General features: G+C 39.2%; 2 protein-coding genes across 2 annotated transcripts in view; one reads left to right on the top strand and one right to left on the bottom strand.

The window, feature by feature from the left end:
* Positions 1–12,963, top strand: part of LOC101854033 (N6-adenosine-methyltransferase catalytic subunit) — a 51,134-nt gene extending 38,171 nt beyond the window's left edge. Inside the window, exons 11-17 of the mRNA XM_005104137.3 lie at positions 1,032–1,163; positions 1,626–1,813; positions 4,369–4,407; positions 6,034–6,142; positions 7,160–7,225; positions 9,515–9,627; positions 10,490–12,963. Of these exons, the coding sequence (XP_005104194.1) occupies positions 1,032–1,163; positions 1,626–1,813; positions 4,369–4,407; positions 6,034–6,142; positions 7,160–7,225; positions 9,515–9,627; positions 10,490–10,604 (762 nt within the window). The 3' untranslated portion in view covers positions 10,605–12,963. The remainder of the gene's footprint in view (positions 1–1,031; positions 1,164–1,625; positions 1,814–4,368; positions 4,408–6,033; positions 6,143–7,159; positions 7,226–9,514; positions 9,628–10,489) is intronic.
* A 502-nt stretch (positions 12,964–13,465) lies between these two features.
* Positions 13,466–18,579, bottom strand: part of LOC101853402 (ras-related protein Rab-13) — a gene marked incomplete at its 5' end in the record, with an annotated part of 10,530 nt that continues 5,416 nt past the window's right edge. The window contains 3 exon segments of the mRNA XM_013085788.2: positions 13,466–13,725; positions 14,137–14,256; positions 18,296–18,458. Coding sequence (XP_012941242.1) covers positions 13,574–13,725; positions 14,137–14,256; positions 18,296–18,458 — 435 coding nt within the window. The 3' untranslated portion in view covers positions 13,466–13,573.

Below are 18,579 nucleotides of genomic sequence, written 5' to 3'. Positions count from 1 at the left end.
GATGTGTTCATGGACTGTTGCATGCTTGTGAATGTTTTATTTTATGTGTCTTTACATCAATAGGAGGCCACTGAGAGAAAAAAAAAAGTATGGAAAGCAAGAGAGTGAGCCAGAGGGAAAGCGGGTGATTGGAGGGCGCCACTGGTCTTAATCTACTTCTTCACTTTCCCTCTTGTTTCTGTCTGTCTGTCTTACTTTTTCCAGCACTAAATGGCCATTAATGTGCCGATGTGCTTCTCTTTACTCTAACAAAACAAAAAAACTAGAAGGAATAATGAAATGTTCTCCTGATCAGCTGAAAATTGTTATTATAGTAGAGGAAGCTGCAATGCATAAAATAAAGAGGAAGAAAGGGGATTGGAAATCCTTTTGTGTTAACAGGAATTTTGTGTTAAAAACAAAGTAATGTGCATGAAGGCCTATATAAATTTGTTGTCTACTTACTTTTTCGTCTTTTTTTGGGGGGGAGGGGAAGGTTGGTTTGAGTTTAAGGGAGCCACTGGTAGGTTCCCACTTCTTTACTTTCCTTTTGTTGTTTCAGTCTTTCTGTCTTACTTTTTCCCAGCTCTGAATACTGAATGGCCATTTTTGTGTCGATGTGTTTCTCATTACTCAAACATTTCAAACAAACAAAACAAATTTGTTATTATCGTGATTAGGTATTGCTGTGCAAATTTATGTATATTAAAAGTGACTTATTCGCCAGAGATTTCATTCCATCAGTCTTTCTGTTGGGACATTGTATCCCTCTCAGAAAGGGTTGGTCCTTTAAGGCAGAGTTGAAGCCCGCCTCCTAAATGATTTAAATTGTGTAAAATAGGGTGTAAAACACCTACATTAAAAAAAAAAGAATTCGTTCACTGCTTTACTCAACTCATTTGTGCTGAAAGTGGCATTTTTAGTGTGACTGCTGTCCTAATCTGTTCCTGGTGAAATTTGTCAGTTAAAGTGCTGATTCACAGGGTAGGATAAGACAGCAAAAACTTTTGGTCACTCATTAACATGTGCATACAAACTTTTTTCTTGTGCAGTATGTCCACTACGAGATTGACTACCCTGAGCAAAGGTTTCCTTCGACTGACCTCATGAAAAAAGAAGCTGCATTGGGAAAAATGCCGTCAGAGATTGGGGATGATGGAAGTGTACAGATGTTCCCCCCGCAGGTAAGGTTCCTTACAAGTACATGTAACATAGTGCTTTATACTTCATGAGAAACTTTAGGATCAGACTATTCTGACTTGTGATAAGGCAACAGAGACGTGCATAATTATATGTCAGATTTTGGCTCTGTTGCTAATGAGTTCAGTGACAATTTGTATGTCTACATTTGTGATGAATACCCACTCATTTTTCTTTTTTTAAAGACATGATGGAGGTGGTGGAAGGAAAAGGAGGGGTTGGGATGGAGGTGAATATTGAAAAATAATAGTTTTCCTGTACTGGACTATTAGAACTACTTCAGGCAAAAGTTAAAAGTAAAGAGTAAAATAAATCCATTTGTATTTTAGTTCTTTCAGATCAAGCTTGATGAACAAATTATATTATCTTTTGGTGTTTATTGAAAAAAGACACTACCGGTACTGGAACTTTGATGCCTCTGTGGTACTCCTTGACTTTTTCTGCAGTGGATCCAGTGTGACTTGCGTTACTTTGACATGTCTACGCTGGGCAAGTGTGCTGTGGTGATGGCTGACCCCCCCTGGGACATCCACATGGAACTTCCGTACGGCACCATGGAGGACAACGAGATGAGGAGGCTGGACATACCTGGACTGCAGGACGAGGGCTTCATCTTTCTCTGGGTCACTGGGAGGTTAGTGTGTGCCGTTTAGCAGGGGTGGGTGTCTTGTTCCCTTAATGAAATGGTTTCGTATTGGGCTGAAGTAGGGGTGACTGATTCAAATCCCTAAAGAGGCATTGTTGAACTTGGGTTCTTCAGGCTGGCTTTCTACCCTTTTGGCTCTGTCCTACCTTAGGTGGGTTTTGGAATCAAAGGTCCCACATCTTTTAAGGTATGCGTATGTATACGTCTAAATTTGGGGAAATGTGTAACTCTAGGACAGTGTGAAGTCTAGGGCTGAAAGGGAAATGAGTTAAAAAAAGAAGTTCTTGGACATCATATTGTTTGAAAGAGGTGTATACTTGTTGAAAATTGTGGATATTATGTAGGCCTACATACTAGGAATACAGATTTCACACAATGATATAATGGTCATGAATACTACACCTTCTATAGCGATGTTCACCTATTGTTGATTATGATGCTCATATGCTCTCAAATGTTATTGTGGTGTTTTCCGATCACCCATCTGTTCTAAGTTCTCCAAGTCTAAGCAATTGTTCTTGGTCTGCCTCTTCCTCTTTTGCCTTCTATTTTTTTTTTCATCAAGAGCAAGATGTCTAGGACTTTTCATTCTAGTGTCCTAAGCTTACATTATTCTTTTCATAGTTGCTTTTATTAGTGACTGTCCTTTGCTTGCCTGTCCTCAGAGAAATTCGCGCCCGCAACCTGCAAGTTGCGCGCCAACTTTTGCCGTCAGCGCAACTTTTACGATTTTCGAGAATTCGCTAATTTTAGCCAATTTCCCGCAAAATGCGGAAAAATAATAATATTTAATTAAAAACACCAAAATTTTCTTCCACGACTAAAAATAACGTCGCCAAGGGGGACAATTCGCTTCTTTACACTTTGCACTAGCCTACGGGTGCCCGCCGCCGCCCAGTGACCCGGGCCGGGTCAGGTCGGGTCGGGATGATCGCCGGACTCATCGCCTGAAAACAACGTGTTTGTTTTGAAACAACGAGTCGGGCGCGATCGACTTGAGCCGCGATAGCTGCTTTGCAATATCAATCTAGCGAGCAGACCGACCCAATAGTCTTGTTTGGACTAGTCTAGCTAGAGTAAATCAATCGTAAACACAGTCGTCTGATTACTTAGCTTGCTTTGTTCCGTAGCACCAGGGTAGATCTAGTATAAAAATTTGTGAAAGACTTTAAATCTTAGGCTAAGGAGGGTAGATCTAAAATGGATCGATTCATCCTGAAAACTCCTAAAGAGAAGGGGACGTTCAAATAATATCACCTTACGCCAGGAAAAAAAAAGGGGGGGGGGGGGGGTCCTTTGACTCCTGTAAAAGTTAAAGTGTAAATGGGGGGAGGGGGGGGTTAACCAATGTAAGATTACACTTTTGTAAGGTGAAAAAAATAATCAAGGAAAATGGCAACGTAACTTTTTTGTTAATAGCATAAAAAGAGAGTAACTCTACACTATTCACTTAGACTTAGAGTTAAGTTCGAGCGGTAAGCACTGCATTGTGGCGATACAATGGACCTCGAGCGGCAAGCACGATATATGTCATCTCGCACTTTATACACTGGTAGATATCTGGGCTACATGACATTGACATGTAGATCTAGTCTAATTTTGATTACACCGGTGCGGTTAAAGTGGTAAAATGACACCGTAAGTTTTTCTGGAAAAGTTCCGATATCTTTATAGCGTATTGAATTATTATGTCACATGTATGTGTACGCATGTTTTTCATGAATACCATAATTAATAATTTAAAAGTAAAACGCATAGAAGAGTGATTGTACCACGGATTTGCGCAATATAAATGTCATATTATTATTATAAGCGAATAACGTAATATACAGGATTGAGGGGAGGGGTGGGGGGGGGGGGGGGGGTCGCAAGAAAGTGTAAAAAAAGTGTAAGGGCGGGAGGGGGGGGGGGGGGGGGGGCAAAAAGTCCCAAACAAAGTGTAAGATTTTATTTGAACAGCCCCAAAACCACGGCAGCCACACCTGCCCAACGTCAGCGAGAGTTTAAGGACCTGACGCATGTGTCAGGTGACAAACTGTTTTTGTACTCCAAGCAATTTTTTTGTTTTTGGTAGACATTCACATTTAAGTTTTGATTTTGATCTAACAAAACTCATATTGGTTACTTTTGATTGCAATGAGCATAGCAACAATACAATGTATTCCAATAGTTCCGTGGCATTGTTTTAGCTATACGTACGCCTCGCAACTTTTCTTGTAACTTTTGCTACTTTTTCTTGCAACTTTTGCTATTTTCAAATGCAACTTTCTCTGAGGACAGGCTTGCTTCTTTCAACACTACCTCATTTGATTTTTTTTCCTTTCTTGAAATTCTCAGCAGTCACCAAAAGAAACCACATCTCTTGATACAGTTCCATGCTGTCAATTCTTTATATCTGACAAAATTCCCATCAATTTTTCAACAGGGATCGCTTGGTAGTGTTATGCCTGCAGTGTTATGTAGTACCGTCTCTAAATAAGCGACCTCAACTTGATTTAGTATATTTATGGAGTAAAGTCACATGCTGTTCCTTTTTGTTCCAGGGCTATGGAGCTGGGCAGAGAGTGCTTAGAGCTGTGGGGGTGAGTCTTGTGTGTCATAAAGTCACAATGGTTACAACCACTGATAGTGACAGGCATGGGACATGATGGCAAGCTGTGCTAGTTTTGGTCCAGATCGTCGTTTTCACAGTTCAGTTTAAACAATTAAACAGTAATAGGGCCTACATGATATGATGACAATAACAACGCAATATTAATTTTTCAGTATACAGTGCTTCCACTCTTCCGTATTTTTACGGAAATCCGTACTTTCTGCCAGTTCCGTACTTGTTCCTCCTTCATCATCAACTCCCTCCGTAAAAAAAAAACTGCGACAGCGCAGGACTGCCGAAATTCCGTACTCACCTTCCTATCGTCTTGTAGTTACGGATATTTACGGTAATTCTCTCGGCAACAAGTTAAAGTTATTGAAACCTGCCAGATTGCGCTTTTCCTGCAATCGGCCATTATTCCACTATGTCCCTTGAATCCATTGCGGGTTGGTCGGCAGAACATTTTTTACCTGCAGATGGATCAAAATCTGGCGAACCTTTTGTGCCAATTTCCTTCTTTCTATCATTTGCTCATTCCTTCTGTCTACCTTCGGATTGTTGCCGCGGCTGGAAAATCTGCGCGTTGATCAAGTAAATTGACTTGTGATCTTAGAGACAGAAAATTACTGTCGGAAAGAAACTTTTTTTGCAAATTTGTCTAGAATCTAGATCTAGATCTAGAGAAATTATCAATGCGAAGATTCTACGGCACGTGAACGCAATAAGGGCCGCGATGAAAGAAATAATATGCTGGTACGCGGGTGCCCACTACGAGACTACGGATGGGATCGGCCGATCGCGCTGATCGCCCGACTCGGTTGCCTAAAAAACAAACGTGTTTTTTTGTCAGTTTCAGACGATCGAGTCGGGCGATCGGCCTGATCCAGCCGTAGGTAAAATAAAAAATAATTCGAAGTGGTGTTCTGAGGTTGTGTCAGGCGACATTCAGACGTGAAAATTGAGAAAAAATGTGGGTATACGCTGCGCAACTGTATTGTGAAGGTACATCTATTCATTATTCCCAGGTTTGCCTGCTATCAATGGTGCGACGTCAAATTAGTTGAATTATAGTAGCAATGAAAGGGGAACCTGCTTTTAAACATTGCCAGCCATGTTGGTGAAGAAATCAAACAAGACAAAATGTTGGTGAAAAAATAAATGTTTTGGGCTCTAGTCTAGGCAATCTCTTCAAACAGGCTCCCAAATGCCATTTTCAACCCTCTAAAAGCACTAAATTTCAATTTCTTCGGGGGCTTCGCCCCCTGAACCCCCACCCGCGACGCTGTCCCTGGACCCTGCTGGGGGCCTCTGCAGCCCCCAGACCCCCGGCAGAATTTTCCTTACTTTTCATCTTCAGCTGGTGGAAGCACTGAGTATAATTAATAATAATTATGATGATGCCGATGATAATAACAACTATAATAGTTTTTCTTGTAAATTTATAATAATAATGTTGTTGAAGAAGATGATGATGATAATAATAGATAAGAATGGTTTGCATTATAATAAAACTTTCTATTATTTGCTTCTTGGCTGCTGATTAGACCACTTAGTTTTTATTGGTTAATTGTTCACCTGTTTATTTTTTGTTCAATTTATGGACTTTTCTTGCCAGGTATAAGCGGGTGGACGAAATCATCTGGGTGAAGACCAATCAGCTGCAGAGAATTATTCGCACTGGCCGTACAGGGCATTGGATCAATCATGGCAAAGAGCACTGCTTGGTACCTTTTAGATATTGTTTTCTCGTGTAATGCTGTTATATGTGTGTTCTTGACTTTTGCCGGACTATCCTGCCATCGCAGTGCCTTGTTCTAGTCTGTCATTGATCTCTCTCTATCTCTCTCTCTCTGTGTCTCTCTCTCTCTTTCCCCTCTCTCTCTCTCTCTCTCTCTCTCTCTCTCTCTCTCTCTCTCTCTCTCTCACACACATTTATGTATATACAGTTGAATATGTCTAAGAGTAAGACGACCACTCATTGTTGAGTAGAAAAGAAGTTATCTTAGACAGGTGGACGGTTTGAACAGTGTCTTTATGTTTAAAAAATACAAGGGGAAATGGAAAAAGGTTGTTTTTTACAGGAGGCTGTTAAAGCAGGTATATTATGTTGACCTATATATGCAGGTAAACCTGTAGAGACGTCCATCAGCCTGAGACAACCACTTTTCTCCGTCTTGAACAGTTTTGACAGAAATATTTATATAGTGTAGAGTTGAGCCTGCTCTAACAACCACCTGTACAAAAAATCCCTTTCTATTTTCATATATGCGAAGAGCGTGTTCTCTAGCACCCTATTTGTCTACACGCACAAGCTTAAACTTTGAAATTTATAATGTTAAAGAAGCAAAACTGCTTTAAATTTGAGACCTTATTATGTGACTAAAGCGAAACTGTATATTGAGCAGAGAATGTTGTTTGAATTAATTTATATAAGGGGTACTTGAATAATAACATGTTTTGATCTTGCGTCCCTTTGTAACTGTGCCTTCTCTCTTAAATTCACTTCAGTCTTAAAGCTAGATCAGTTTATCATGTAATACCATTATGTGATGTCTGATAATAAGGATGTTTATCTTATGTTCTTCTGCATTTATTTTTTTTGTGTGTGGAAGTGATAGACTTTCCATATATCCTTTCTAATTCCTCTTTGTTACGTTTAAAAGAAAAAAAAAGAAATACAATTTTGCCTGCTTGTTCCTTGCTAGTGCTTGGTGTAACTTTGCTGTACTAACCTCCTGCAGGTCGGTGTGAAGGGCAACCCAAAGGGAGTGAACAAAGGCATGGACTGTGATGTCATCGTAGCTGAGGTATGCTGATTTTATCATTTGGAGAAAAAAAAAAACAAAAAAAGAATTCAGAATACTTTTTAGTATAACCGACACCTGTGGTGTATTGGCAAGGCTGTTCAGGGTTGCAGGTAGAAGGTATGAATGAGATTCCAGAACGGGAAAGTTTTTTTTTAGCAAGTACAGTCGAACCTGTGTAAAACAGCCACCCATTGTCAAGGAGAAAAGTGTCCATATAACACAGGTGGTTGTCTTAGGCAGGGCTGATCAAAATGAAAAAAGCAAACCATTCCCTTCTTAGGTCCTAACTGGGGCTGATCTCTGTTTGGCAAATTCAAAAAGGTTTTTGTTTTCTTTTGAAAAAGGGGTGTATAGGGGTGTAAGATGGGTTTTTTGTTGTTGCTGTTGTTATTTTGTTGGTTTGTTGGGGTTTTTTTTAGCTCTTTTTGTTGCTGATTTTGTGCAAGGGTAAAATAAACAAAATGCGTAAAATGACGAAAAACGAGTTCCATGGTAGAACAGACATGTGGGTCGCCACCACTTGGAGAACGAGTGACACTTCTGTTGCAAGTTCTAGTCAACGTCCATTGTTACTTTGTTACAGATTAGGTGAACAAAGCAGTAACCAATCACCTCACATACGATTTGTTGTGCACGAGTTGTGGGCGGGGCTAATAAGTCATGACGGATCACACGCTTACCTCACCACCAGTTGCAATTTATTGTTACCAATTTGTCAACTTGGGTAAACATTCATTGGAGGGACAAACATAATAACCGCAGGTGAATGGATTATGATGGCCCGTCCACAGCATCAGGTTCCCATTCAAAATTTGTGATAAAACATCGGGCGATGCATGATTACGCCTGTCCGTCTGAAGCAGGTCGATTTGGCTGTGGTTTGATAAAATAAGGAGGCCACGGCCGTGTTGGACAAGTGACCGTTTTACACTGTTAAATTATATAGAAAAAACGCAAGGAGGGGGGGGGGGGGGGGAGGGAATGGAAAGTGTCCGTTTGTACAGGAGGCCGTCATGGCAGGTTCGACTGAATCTTTATCTGTTTGATGGGATTTTGTATCCGACCCAGCCCTGCGTTGGCCATAACAGGCAGGGTTGAAGCAACCAAGCTCCTAAATGACCTGAATTGTGTTGATGGGATCATAAACCATATAAATTGCAATTATTCTTTTCAGTGTTGACATTGAGAAACAGCTGTGTTGTTGTTAATTGGTCAGTGGTCATGTGTGCTTTGAGGCTCATTTAAGTGTGTTTTTCTTCTTAAATAAGGGACAACTCATATTATAATCTCTGTGGAACTTTGGGCTGCTCTTTTGGACTTTGAGCAAACTGCTCTTTCCGCATATCAGTGAACAGCCTACTCAGGATGTGCTATTAGTTCTGTTCAGTAGCTGTCATATTGGACTAGGTTTGGATGAGCGGATAAGCTTGGTTCATTCATACCAGGGAATTACAGTCGGGCACAGATAACTCAAAAGCGTTGGGGGTTGAAAATTTTGTTTGACACTTTCATAATTCGTGTTAACCAAAAACTAAAAATTTTAGAGACATAAAGTTGGGGAATGCCAAATTGTATGAGTTATCCGGGATTTCTAGTTCCCTGTTCGTGTTGTCTATGCCTGACTGTATGTTGGAATTCAGGGTCATGCTTCTTAAATAACTCTGATGGGCATGAGTCTACAATACAGAGACGGCAAAAGAGTAACAGAGGGAGAGAGACAAAGACAGAGATAGAAAGTTGGATGAATGGATGTGTATATGTGGCTATAGTATTGCTCTATACGGTTCTCATATTTACAAGAGCCACATTCGAATAGGCAGAGCGTAAATATGAGTTTCACCTTATTTTGTTAGGATTATGATTATTATTATTACTATTATTTTTATAGAAAACAATTATGTTCAAATTGGTATACCACTTAAATGTGCAAGCAATCCATGCTTTAATCATGGGGGAGTTCTATTTTGGTACTGCACAGAAAGCTACTTGTGGGTATTTAGAGGGTACCACTAGTAGGTCCTACTTCTTTACTTTCCCTCTGTTGTTTCTGTCTGTCTGTCTGTCTTACTTTTTCCCCAGCACTAAATAACCATTACTGTAACAATATGCCTCTTTTTACTGAAACAAACAAAGCTACTTCTGGTGCTCATAAAAAATATTTGTGAAGATAAGTGTGTAGATATGTATTAACATTTATACTTTGATGAAAACTCGTGTGTTTAACAGTTGAATGTAAATATATAAATTTTTCACATTTGGGATGGCTTGTGTGGGTTTTTTAAAAATCAGGTTCGCGCTACAAGTCACAAGCCAGATGAGATCTATGGCATCATAGAGCGATTGTCTCCTGGCACTCGCAAAGTGGAATTGTTCGGTCGACCTCACAATGTGCAACCCAACTGGTGAGTATTTTACATGTGGGAGGGGGGGGGGGATATTGTTGTGGAGGATTATGTTATAGATCTGGCAACAAGGAGTAATGATGAGCATTAAAACTGAAAGAATTCTGTGATGTACTAAACCTATGCCCTTTCAGGGTGTTTTGCTTTTGATCTCTGTTGTCAGTTTGACAGTATGTCAATGATAGTCCTTTCCTCTGCGTCACCAGTCTGTCCGTTTCTTTTTAAGGCTGCTTCCACTGCTTTATGATAGTTTTACTTTTTCAAAATGTTTTAATTCAGTATGTTGGACTGGAGATTTTGTGGCATGGATTGGTGAGTCGCTTCTAAACTCTGCAGAGTATCTGAATTGCTATTGCTTTAATTTTTCTGATGAAAGTGAAATTGACTCTAAAGTGGTATCATTCTATTTGGGTCATTGTTGAGTTGATTGTAAGTAAATTGTAAGGTGTTATGCCTGGGGATATTAATACACATATAAACCAGAGGTAGAATTACCCCTCAAAAAACTCTAAGATGAAGTTATGGCCCTTTTACATCTTGGGATGTTCAATTCATTTCTGCTTAAACAGTGTCTGTTCTAAGGGCCCTTTCTTTAATGTTACTTTACGACAAAATTGCTTTGGTGGCTTTGATTTCTTTAAAATCATTGACTCAGGACTGCAGATGTCCTTTGTGCGGAGGTGACCACAAGTTTTTCTCTCTCATGGAGAGCAGATTGGAAAGAGAGTTTTGGTCGTCTAGTTTTTGAACAAACAGTATTTAAACAAAACAGGTCACTGGCTGAAAGGTTGTTGTTGCACATCGTGACAATACAGTTTTTAGCTTTCTTTTAATAAAGAATTTATGTTTCAATTGGTTTCAGGATCACTTTAGGCAACCAAGTGGAAGGCGTTCGTCTCAAGGATCCGGATATTGTCAAGTTGTTCAGAGAGAAATATCCTGATGGCAACTGCATGGTACCTCCGCAGAACAGATGAGGGAGTGAAATAAGGCTGCTACTTGAATGGGGACTCAGATGTTTTCTTGGAAAAGATGAGACATAGAAATGACACAGCTTGTATTTGTCAAAAGTACTGGTGTATGGACTAATGCGAAGGTTCTTCAGTGTTTTTATCTTGTCTCAGCCAAAAAACTAAAGGATTCCTTTGGTGGAAGTGTAAAGCAACAAACGAAACCCTCATCATTGTTTACTTTACACTTGACTTATTGAGAGTCTTCTTCGGTCCATCCTGGTCTGTGGATTTTAAACAAATTGTAAAACAATTTGAAAGCTCTTTCTCAGATGTGTCCAACAGAACGATGGAGAAATTACTTAAGCTGATGAGTTTTGTAATACAATGGGCAGAACAAGTTTCATTCCCTTCCGTTATTTAGAATTTTGGCGAGGAAAAGTTTGTTATTTTGTGCAGTGATGAACAGACTTCAGTTGTAAAATTTGAAATGGAACTGAACAGTAGTGTACTTCCAGCAATGAGTGGGATATTCTGGGCTTTTATTGAATGTGGACAACGTGCGAGGTGTGTGAACTTGATTGAGATTATACGTCTCTAGGTCTTAAAGTGATTTTTGTGGTGGAAGAGATGAAATTGTTCTATTATTGTGTTTTGTATAAAGACGACTTTGGATTTATAGCTCAATGTTTTTCTTTTGATCAAAATGGTAGTAATGTTGGACATTTTATGTTTTCACATGCTACCTTTTAAGATGAAAGGCTTTTTTTCTCCAGTGAGTTATGGGTTTGGGTTTTCATCACTACTGTGATGACAGAAGTACTATGAACATGAAGTTCCTTAGAATGTTTAATTGATTTGCCGCTAGACAAAAAAAAAAGGAAATGATTGTCTAACATTTCCACAGTGTTGACAATAGATTGTTGATTGGGGCTTTTGCATTTTTTTGTCATGGTTTCATGAAAAGCAGGAACAGTTGTTGTACTGTGAGCTCTTTTTACCAGTTTAAATCAGAATGACTGAGTTTGCAAGTCCTTTGTTGAAGATAATTTTCTACGAAATGTATCGATGTTGTTTTATGGAGCTCAGGATATTCATGATGTTTCTCTCTTACGTTATATCAACCTCATTGACTTATTCATAGCCTATGTTTCTGTTTTGCTTTGCAATACGTGCATTTAGAACTTTTCGTCACAAAATTCTGATTTTACTTACGCCATGTTTGGTAACCTGCTAGGCAGGATTACTGTAGTGACAGTCAAGGAACATTTCTATTTCCAATGACTGTGTTTATTGTCAAGTTCTTTATCGTCATATTGTGATAAAGATGAAATTGAAGGGTACTACCTGCTTATATGACTTGGTGTTTTCAATAACGTATTATAATGATTTTTAACTCTATAACCGGGAAAATATTTTCCTCGCTTTGACGGAATTTTTTTCCAGATCTCTTGAAATACATAATGGGGTATACATGAAAAATGTTCATAACATTGCTGAAACTGTGTCAAAGGGAAAGAGGAAGTAGTTTGTATATTTATCAAACTTCTCTGATAGTTTGTATATTTATCAAACTTCTCTGGGTCAAAATAAATCTGCTAGAATTTGTAAGAGATTGAATTAGCCAGTATTCCTTTGTGCCCTCTGCGATCTGATCAGACGCTGGGACCGCCCACTCTGAGACTGGGTGAGTTTCACTGCACACTCCCATCATCCCCTCAGGGTAATTGAGTGAACTCCCAAGTCATACGACAGTACTCAGAGAATGTGGCAGCATCAAAGTGAATGTTTCTGACTTGGTAGGAAAAGATAATAAGTTAACTAGAATACATAATGAGATGCTGTTTCTTTTGAGAGAAGCAGCTACCTTCGAGGAATATTTGTGTTGTGTCAGAGAGATGAATTTCATGTAATTAATATCTTGTTCTGGTTTGCGCATGTAGGCTATCTGTCTGTGTGTTGCTATTGTTCAGTGATAAAAATACACCTCAGAGTAGAGTTTATGGTTTGGCCCAAGGGTGGTAAATCCCATCAAACATTTACCTTTCACAATGAATAATATGAAAATTAACTCCAGAATATTTTTCACCAACACATAAAAATAGTCTTCCGATTTTTTTGTTCTGTCCTTTTTATTAGTTAGTTCCCGAAGGAACAAGTAGTTATTTCACAGACAGTATTTAGTCAAAATTGTACAGACTTTCCACATTTATCATACATTTTCATATGTGTATTTCTCGTGTGTTCAATTCATTTCAAACATGTAAACGATTCCTGAGATCATACATTTACATAATGCAAAATTCTAACTCACTTCGTGATGATGAATTTATGTATAAACACATTTCATGTCTTTGTAATGATATTAAATTGATGAATTCGTCTCCATTTTTTTATAGTACACTTTGTTTACTCACTTCTTCATATATATATATATATATATATATATATATATATATATATATATATATATATATATATATATATATATATATATATATATATAAAATATCTTTCCTCTTTCTCTCCTGTCTGTCAGTCTGTGTATTTGGGTCTCTCTCTCTCTCTCTCTCTCTCTCCCTCTCTCTCCCTCTCTCCCTCTTTCCCCCTCTCTCTCTTTTTCTTCTGTCTGTAGGTCTTTCTCTGTCCCTTTCTCTCCCCGTTACTTCTTTTCTTTCAAACATCTATCATCCTTATCCTGTCTCCTTTTTTTGTGTATGTCACTTTCTTGTAATATCTTCAATCTTCAGCTCTTATATGGCCTTATACTACTTATAGTGTTGCAAGTGCTGTAAAACACTTACTATAACAAAATATCTCTTTCTCTCTCTCTTTCTCTCTTTCACTCTCTCCCTCTCTCTCTCTCTCTCCCTCTCTCTCTCTCTCTCTTTCTCTCTCTCTTTCTCTCTCTCTCTCTCTCTCTCTCTCTCTCTCTCTCTCTCTCTCTCTCTCTAATAGCATATATAATTTTTTCTTCTCTGAGCAAGTACATTCTCCTAGCAACAGGAGTTTTTCTTGAGGCTCTGCTGACCCTGGTTGACGTGTATGCTCTCCTCCAGCCACGAGTTCTGCTGGTTATACTTCTGAGCCTTGTGGCTGGACATGAGCTGCTCTCCGATCATCTGCAAAGCCTCATTTACGCCTTGACCTGTAAAGAAGAATAGAGTATCGTATTGTTTTAAAGTTGTTGTTTTTTTTCCTTTACTTCTGATCATCCTTTTCTTTTTACTTTCGTTGTTGTTGTTGTTGTTGTTGTGGTTGTTGTTGTTGTTGTGGTTGTTGTTGTTGTTGTTTTTCTTCTTCTTCTTCTTCTTCTTTTTCTTCTTCTTCTTCTTCTTCTTCTTCTTCTTCTTCTTCTTCTTCTTCTTTTTCTTCTTCTTCTGCTTCTTCTCTTGTGCGCGTGTGTATGTGGGGTGGAGGGAGGCAGATAGGAAGATGGACCATGTGTCTCAGAACAATCATACTTATTTTCCCAGCATGCACTTACCCCCAGTCTCTTGTTTGTCCATGTACTATTAGAGCTAAATGCATTCCCAACACACCAAGAGTCAGCGCTCACCTGTCTTGGCGGAAGTGAGGAAGGCGTACTCGCAGTTGTGACTCCGAGCAAACCCCTGGATGGTTCTGGCTGGGACTTGCATTGGTTTGTCGGTTTTGGTGCCGATCAGGAACCTCAGAGCTGGAAAATAATTATTGTTTGATTTTTTTCAAATTTCTGCAAATGTTTCTTGTCTATGGGAAACTGAACAGGCGCCTGTGGTATGGCAGTTTGGCGCTTTGCCTTCACTCACAGACGATGAAAAACAATAAAATATCCACTTTATTATGTATATTAAAACCAGCTCTTATCTAATTTCTTTCAAACTTTTTTTTCTGTCGAAAAATTTAAACAGCAATGGCTGAATTGACTTACACCGTTATTTTAACAAAGCTTTTTTTCTGAGATACCCTTCGACATTCATGGCCAGAGATGGGCGAGTAATGATTAAATTACATGTAAATTGCAGCGCAAGAAGTTATCAATAACGGCAGATTTTCTTTCCTCAAGCCAAAGATCTTACACAACAAGATCTTTGATGGAGCACAGTAAAAGTAAGAGAAACTTTTCAAGTACGTTACTTCATAGAAGTAAAAAGTAGCACTGGCGTTGCACGAATGATTATTATAATGATAGCATATATGAAAACGTCTAGGTGTATTTGTTTTACAAATAATAGCCTTTAGCAGAGACAGCGAAATAATCAGTTAATGACACAGCAACATGTTTGCTCTTGAGAGGCGTTGAGAGATTAGTGCATAAGGAAAATGCAAATTTTTATGAGGGTCACTATTCCATTTTTACAAGTCACAACCAAGGAGGAAGTAGATTAATTGTTGTTGTTTTTTGAGTGTGTCGCGTATTAATTGCTCTGAACTCTTTTTTTCTGCAAACCCATTTCGGAAATACGGTGTTTGCTGAGGTGAGAAATAAAACAAGAATACATCTTATAGTTTTATATAACATTTCTAAGTGATACAAATGACTTTAAACAGTCTACTGAAGGCCTTCCCCGTTGGATAAATCGACGTACATGTATGTTCGCATTGCTTAAAAAGTGATAAGTGGCGTGCCGGGGGAGTGATGCAGAAACAAGACTAACAAGATTCACTTCATTTTAAGTACCCCTATCTGCATTTTTTAAAAACAGGTCTTGGAAAAATAATTGCCTCCCTTCAAAGGTGTTTTTCTTTTCTTTTTTTTTTCTTTTGGTGCCTTTTTTTATCCTAACACATCGAATTCAAAACATTTTAACCTAAATCTAAATATGTTTAATGTTGAAGTATTTGAGTGAATTTGCCTCCAGAGGTACGCATTACAAACGGCTTACGGCATTCATTCGATGGCCCCAAAATCTTTTCTCCACACACATCTCTGCGAACTCGGCCTATTTCTAGCGCTCCGTCCTCGATTTGCTCCTGATTTGCGCTGATAATGAAACTGTTATTACTATAAAGCTTTGGCCAGTCTTCCAATAGAAGTTGGATTTGAAGTTTTAAGTCTCTCGGAGAAACCTCAAAGGAACTCGCCGGCAAAACACCTGGCGTTGCTAGATAGCTTATCAGCCCGTATGAGTGTGAGGCTTTTGTATAGAGAGGACTCACGCTCAAGTCTGCAAGACAGATAAAGTAAGGCGGCCCGAGGACTGCGGAGTAGCGATTTTTCAAAAATGGTACGTCTTCGAGGTCTTTGATTCATATCCTGGCCTAGTTTCTGATCCTAGCTTCTTTTAACAGTTTGAAGTTACCCCGGAGCTTTATCTAGTTGGTAGCTTCTAGTTTATTGTCCCGTTCGTATGACAATCGCCCAAGACAGATCTAGATGAGGCAAGACTGGTTACAGTTTGTATCAAGTCTCATGCCTTTTCCTGTCTACCACTAATCAAGATGGCTACTGTTGCTCTCCCGTTGTACCGCCTTCCCTACTGTATCGACCACCAACTTTATGTTCGTTCAAAGGTAGGCGATATAGCAAGGTTACTGTATCTTCACGAAACAAACTACCAGTACCCAAATGACTCAATGCGAGAACCCAATGCACAAAGGACACTCTACAGACAACCGGTATGTGATTCACCACGTCGATGTCATAAGAGTAAGAGTAAGTATCGATTCAAATGATCAAATCTGGAATACGGTATCCCAGATGTTTCATTGCTTATCAGATATATTTATTCAACATTCCCGGAATCACGAGAACAAGCTGAAAAACTTAAAGTGAAAGTTTCTTTAACGGCCTTGCGGGTCTTTAAAGTTTAAAGAACATTTCTTTTTGTCTTCCTTGACCTTAGGGCCATGGAACAATGTATTTGTGTTGAGAAAAGATATTTTTTACAAACCCACAGACCTACTTGGCTCATTCTTTTGCAACGGGTCATATTTCTTCTAAAGTGTCCTTTTTTTAAAAAACCCAGACGATTACTAATTGTGTAATCTGTAAGATCGTCATTTTTTTCTAGGGTCAACGACCCTCACGCTTTCGTACGTTCACTAAGCACCACGACTCCCGGTTCGATTATCCACGCCTATGCCGTCACGGGTGACACACGCATCAAGGGGCGTGTCCAAACATACGCCATGGCATCGACAACGGTGAACTCGTGACCTTAGAATTAAAAAAAAAAGTTATATCTGACATTTTTGGCCGTTTTAAGTTACCGAGACAATGAGGTCCAAAAACAAATGTTGTAACTGCTCTATCAAAATAGTAAGATTATTCGGAGCCCTTATCAAGATGTTCAAAAATTTATACTCGAAAAAGTTTGACATGTTGTAAAGCTCACAAATTTTAAACGTCAAATTCCTCAAAAGCGGTGCTGAGTAGATAAGACTTGGTAATTCTATGGTGGCGAACTGTCTACAGTACACGTGATGACTCGAGACTGTGTTTCCATCGGCCCCATATATACTGCTTTATTCACACGGGGATTCAAGTTAGTCACACTGTTTCGTATGATGTGGTAATATTATTATTCTTTAGGCTAAGTAAGCGTGTGGTCATGCCAGACGCTACTGTTCAGACTCCAAAAGACGAAGACTCTTTAACTCAATGAGGACACGCGTTCTAGTCATTGAGCTACACGCTAAGTTAGGGCGTTTTATTCAGGGCACTTAAAAAAAAAAAGAATCATAACACGTAGATGCTGCAATTCGATTTTCTCGACCCGAAACTTAAAAAGGAAGGCAAGCTACGACATGCAGACTACAAAATACATGTGTCTGCAAAATAATGTTTCTGATTTGTGTGTGGCAGTTTGAAATCTGCCATTACATGGCCTTTAGACTGCTGATCGGACATAGTGAAATCTACGTCCTCAGCGAGATGAAGTACTTAAAACGAAGACAGGTGTTCCGAAAGTTTCCGCCTCTATGATGTGCGGTCTATGAAAAAGAAGATGATGGACAGTTTCATTTTGTAAACATCTCTTAAAAACAAATATACAAAACAACAAGCTGACTTATGTGGTTTAAAGTGTAAGGCTTAGATCTATACCTAGCGCCTATTCGGTGATCGGTTCTCTAGCACAAACCGATCACCTGACTCGAGGCCTTGAAAACAAACGCATAATATGTTTTTTAAGGTCACCATCGGCTTCGTTCGGTTCGTGCAACGATGGTCGCTTCCCCCCCCCCTCAATCTGGCGACCCCCGCCTACCAAACCGAATCGAACCGATAGTGCCATTGGGCAGTGGTAGTCTCTTTGTCATTGCACGTAGAATACGGGAGATAGATTCTCGAGGTATTACTTTTAGATTTTTTAAAAATCGAGTATTATTTTCATCTGTCTGCTGTGATGTATCCCTAGCAGTACGTGTTGGCCCTAACAGACAAGGTTGAAACAACAGCCAGCCTCCTAAATAATCTAAGTTATGTCTACAGGGGAGGTATAAAACATTTACAATTTATAAAAACCCGCTAAATGAACCAAAAGAAAACAACCTTGGGGAAAAAAACGAACAATTAACATAACCCAACAAAAACAGAACAAAACAAACAACATTTATTTTTTTTTAAACATGCTAGATCTAGATATCTAAACAAACACACAAAAAAACCTTGGGAAAAACGAACAATTAAAAAAAAACAACAACAACAAAACGAACTAAACCAACAAAAACGTTGGACGTTGAGAGAAGGTCAAGGAGGTTATACACAGTAGGGTCCTTGGAGAAGGTACTACCTGTGGGTGCGTACTCCCTGGTGTCCCGTTCCCAGTTGCTGAGCTGATAGAGAGAGGTCGGCTCCTCCACGCTGAACGTGAGCAGTACAGCCTGCGCGCTGCGGTAGAAGTTCCGGGTCAAAGTGCGAAACCGCTCCACACCCGCCGTGTCCCACAGTACCAGCTGCATGAGCAGACGTACGGATGGGAGACAATTAATATAATATTGTACACAAGAAAAACCATCTAATATTTCAGAAGAGTGTTGATTTCGATGTTTAATGAAAAAAAATTATATTATATAT

The sequence above is a fragment of the Aplysia californica genome, unplaced genomic scaffold (assembly GCF_000002075.1).
Source record: "Aplysia californica isolate F4 #8 unplaced genomic scaffold, AplCal3.0 scaffold00406, whole genome shotgun sequence".
NCBI lineage: Eukaryota > Metazoa > Mollusca > Gastropoda > Aplysiida > Aplysiidae > Aplysia > Aplysia californica.
The sequence above is the reverse complement of the archived record's forward strand: the minus strand, read 5'-3'. Positions and strand labels throughout refer to the sequence as shown.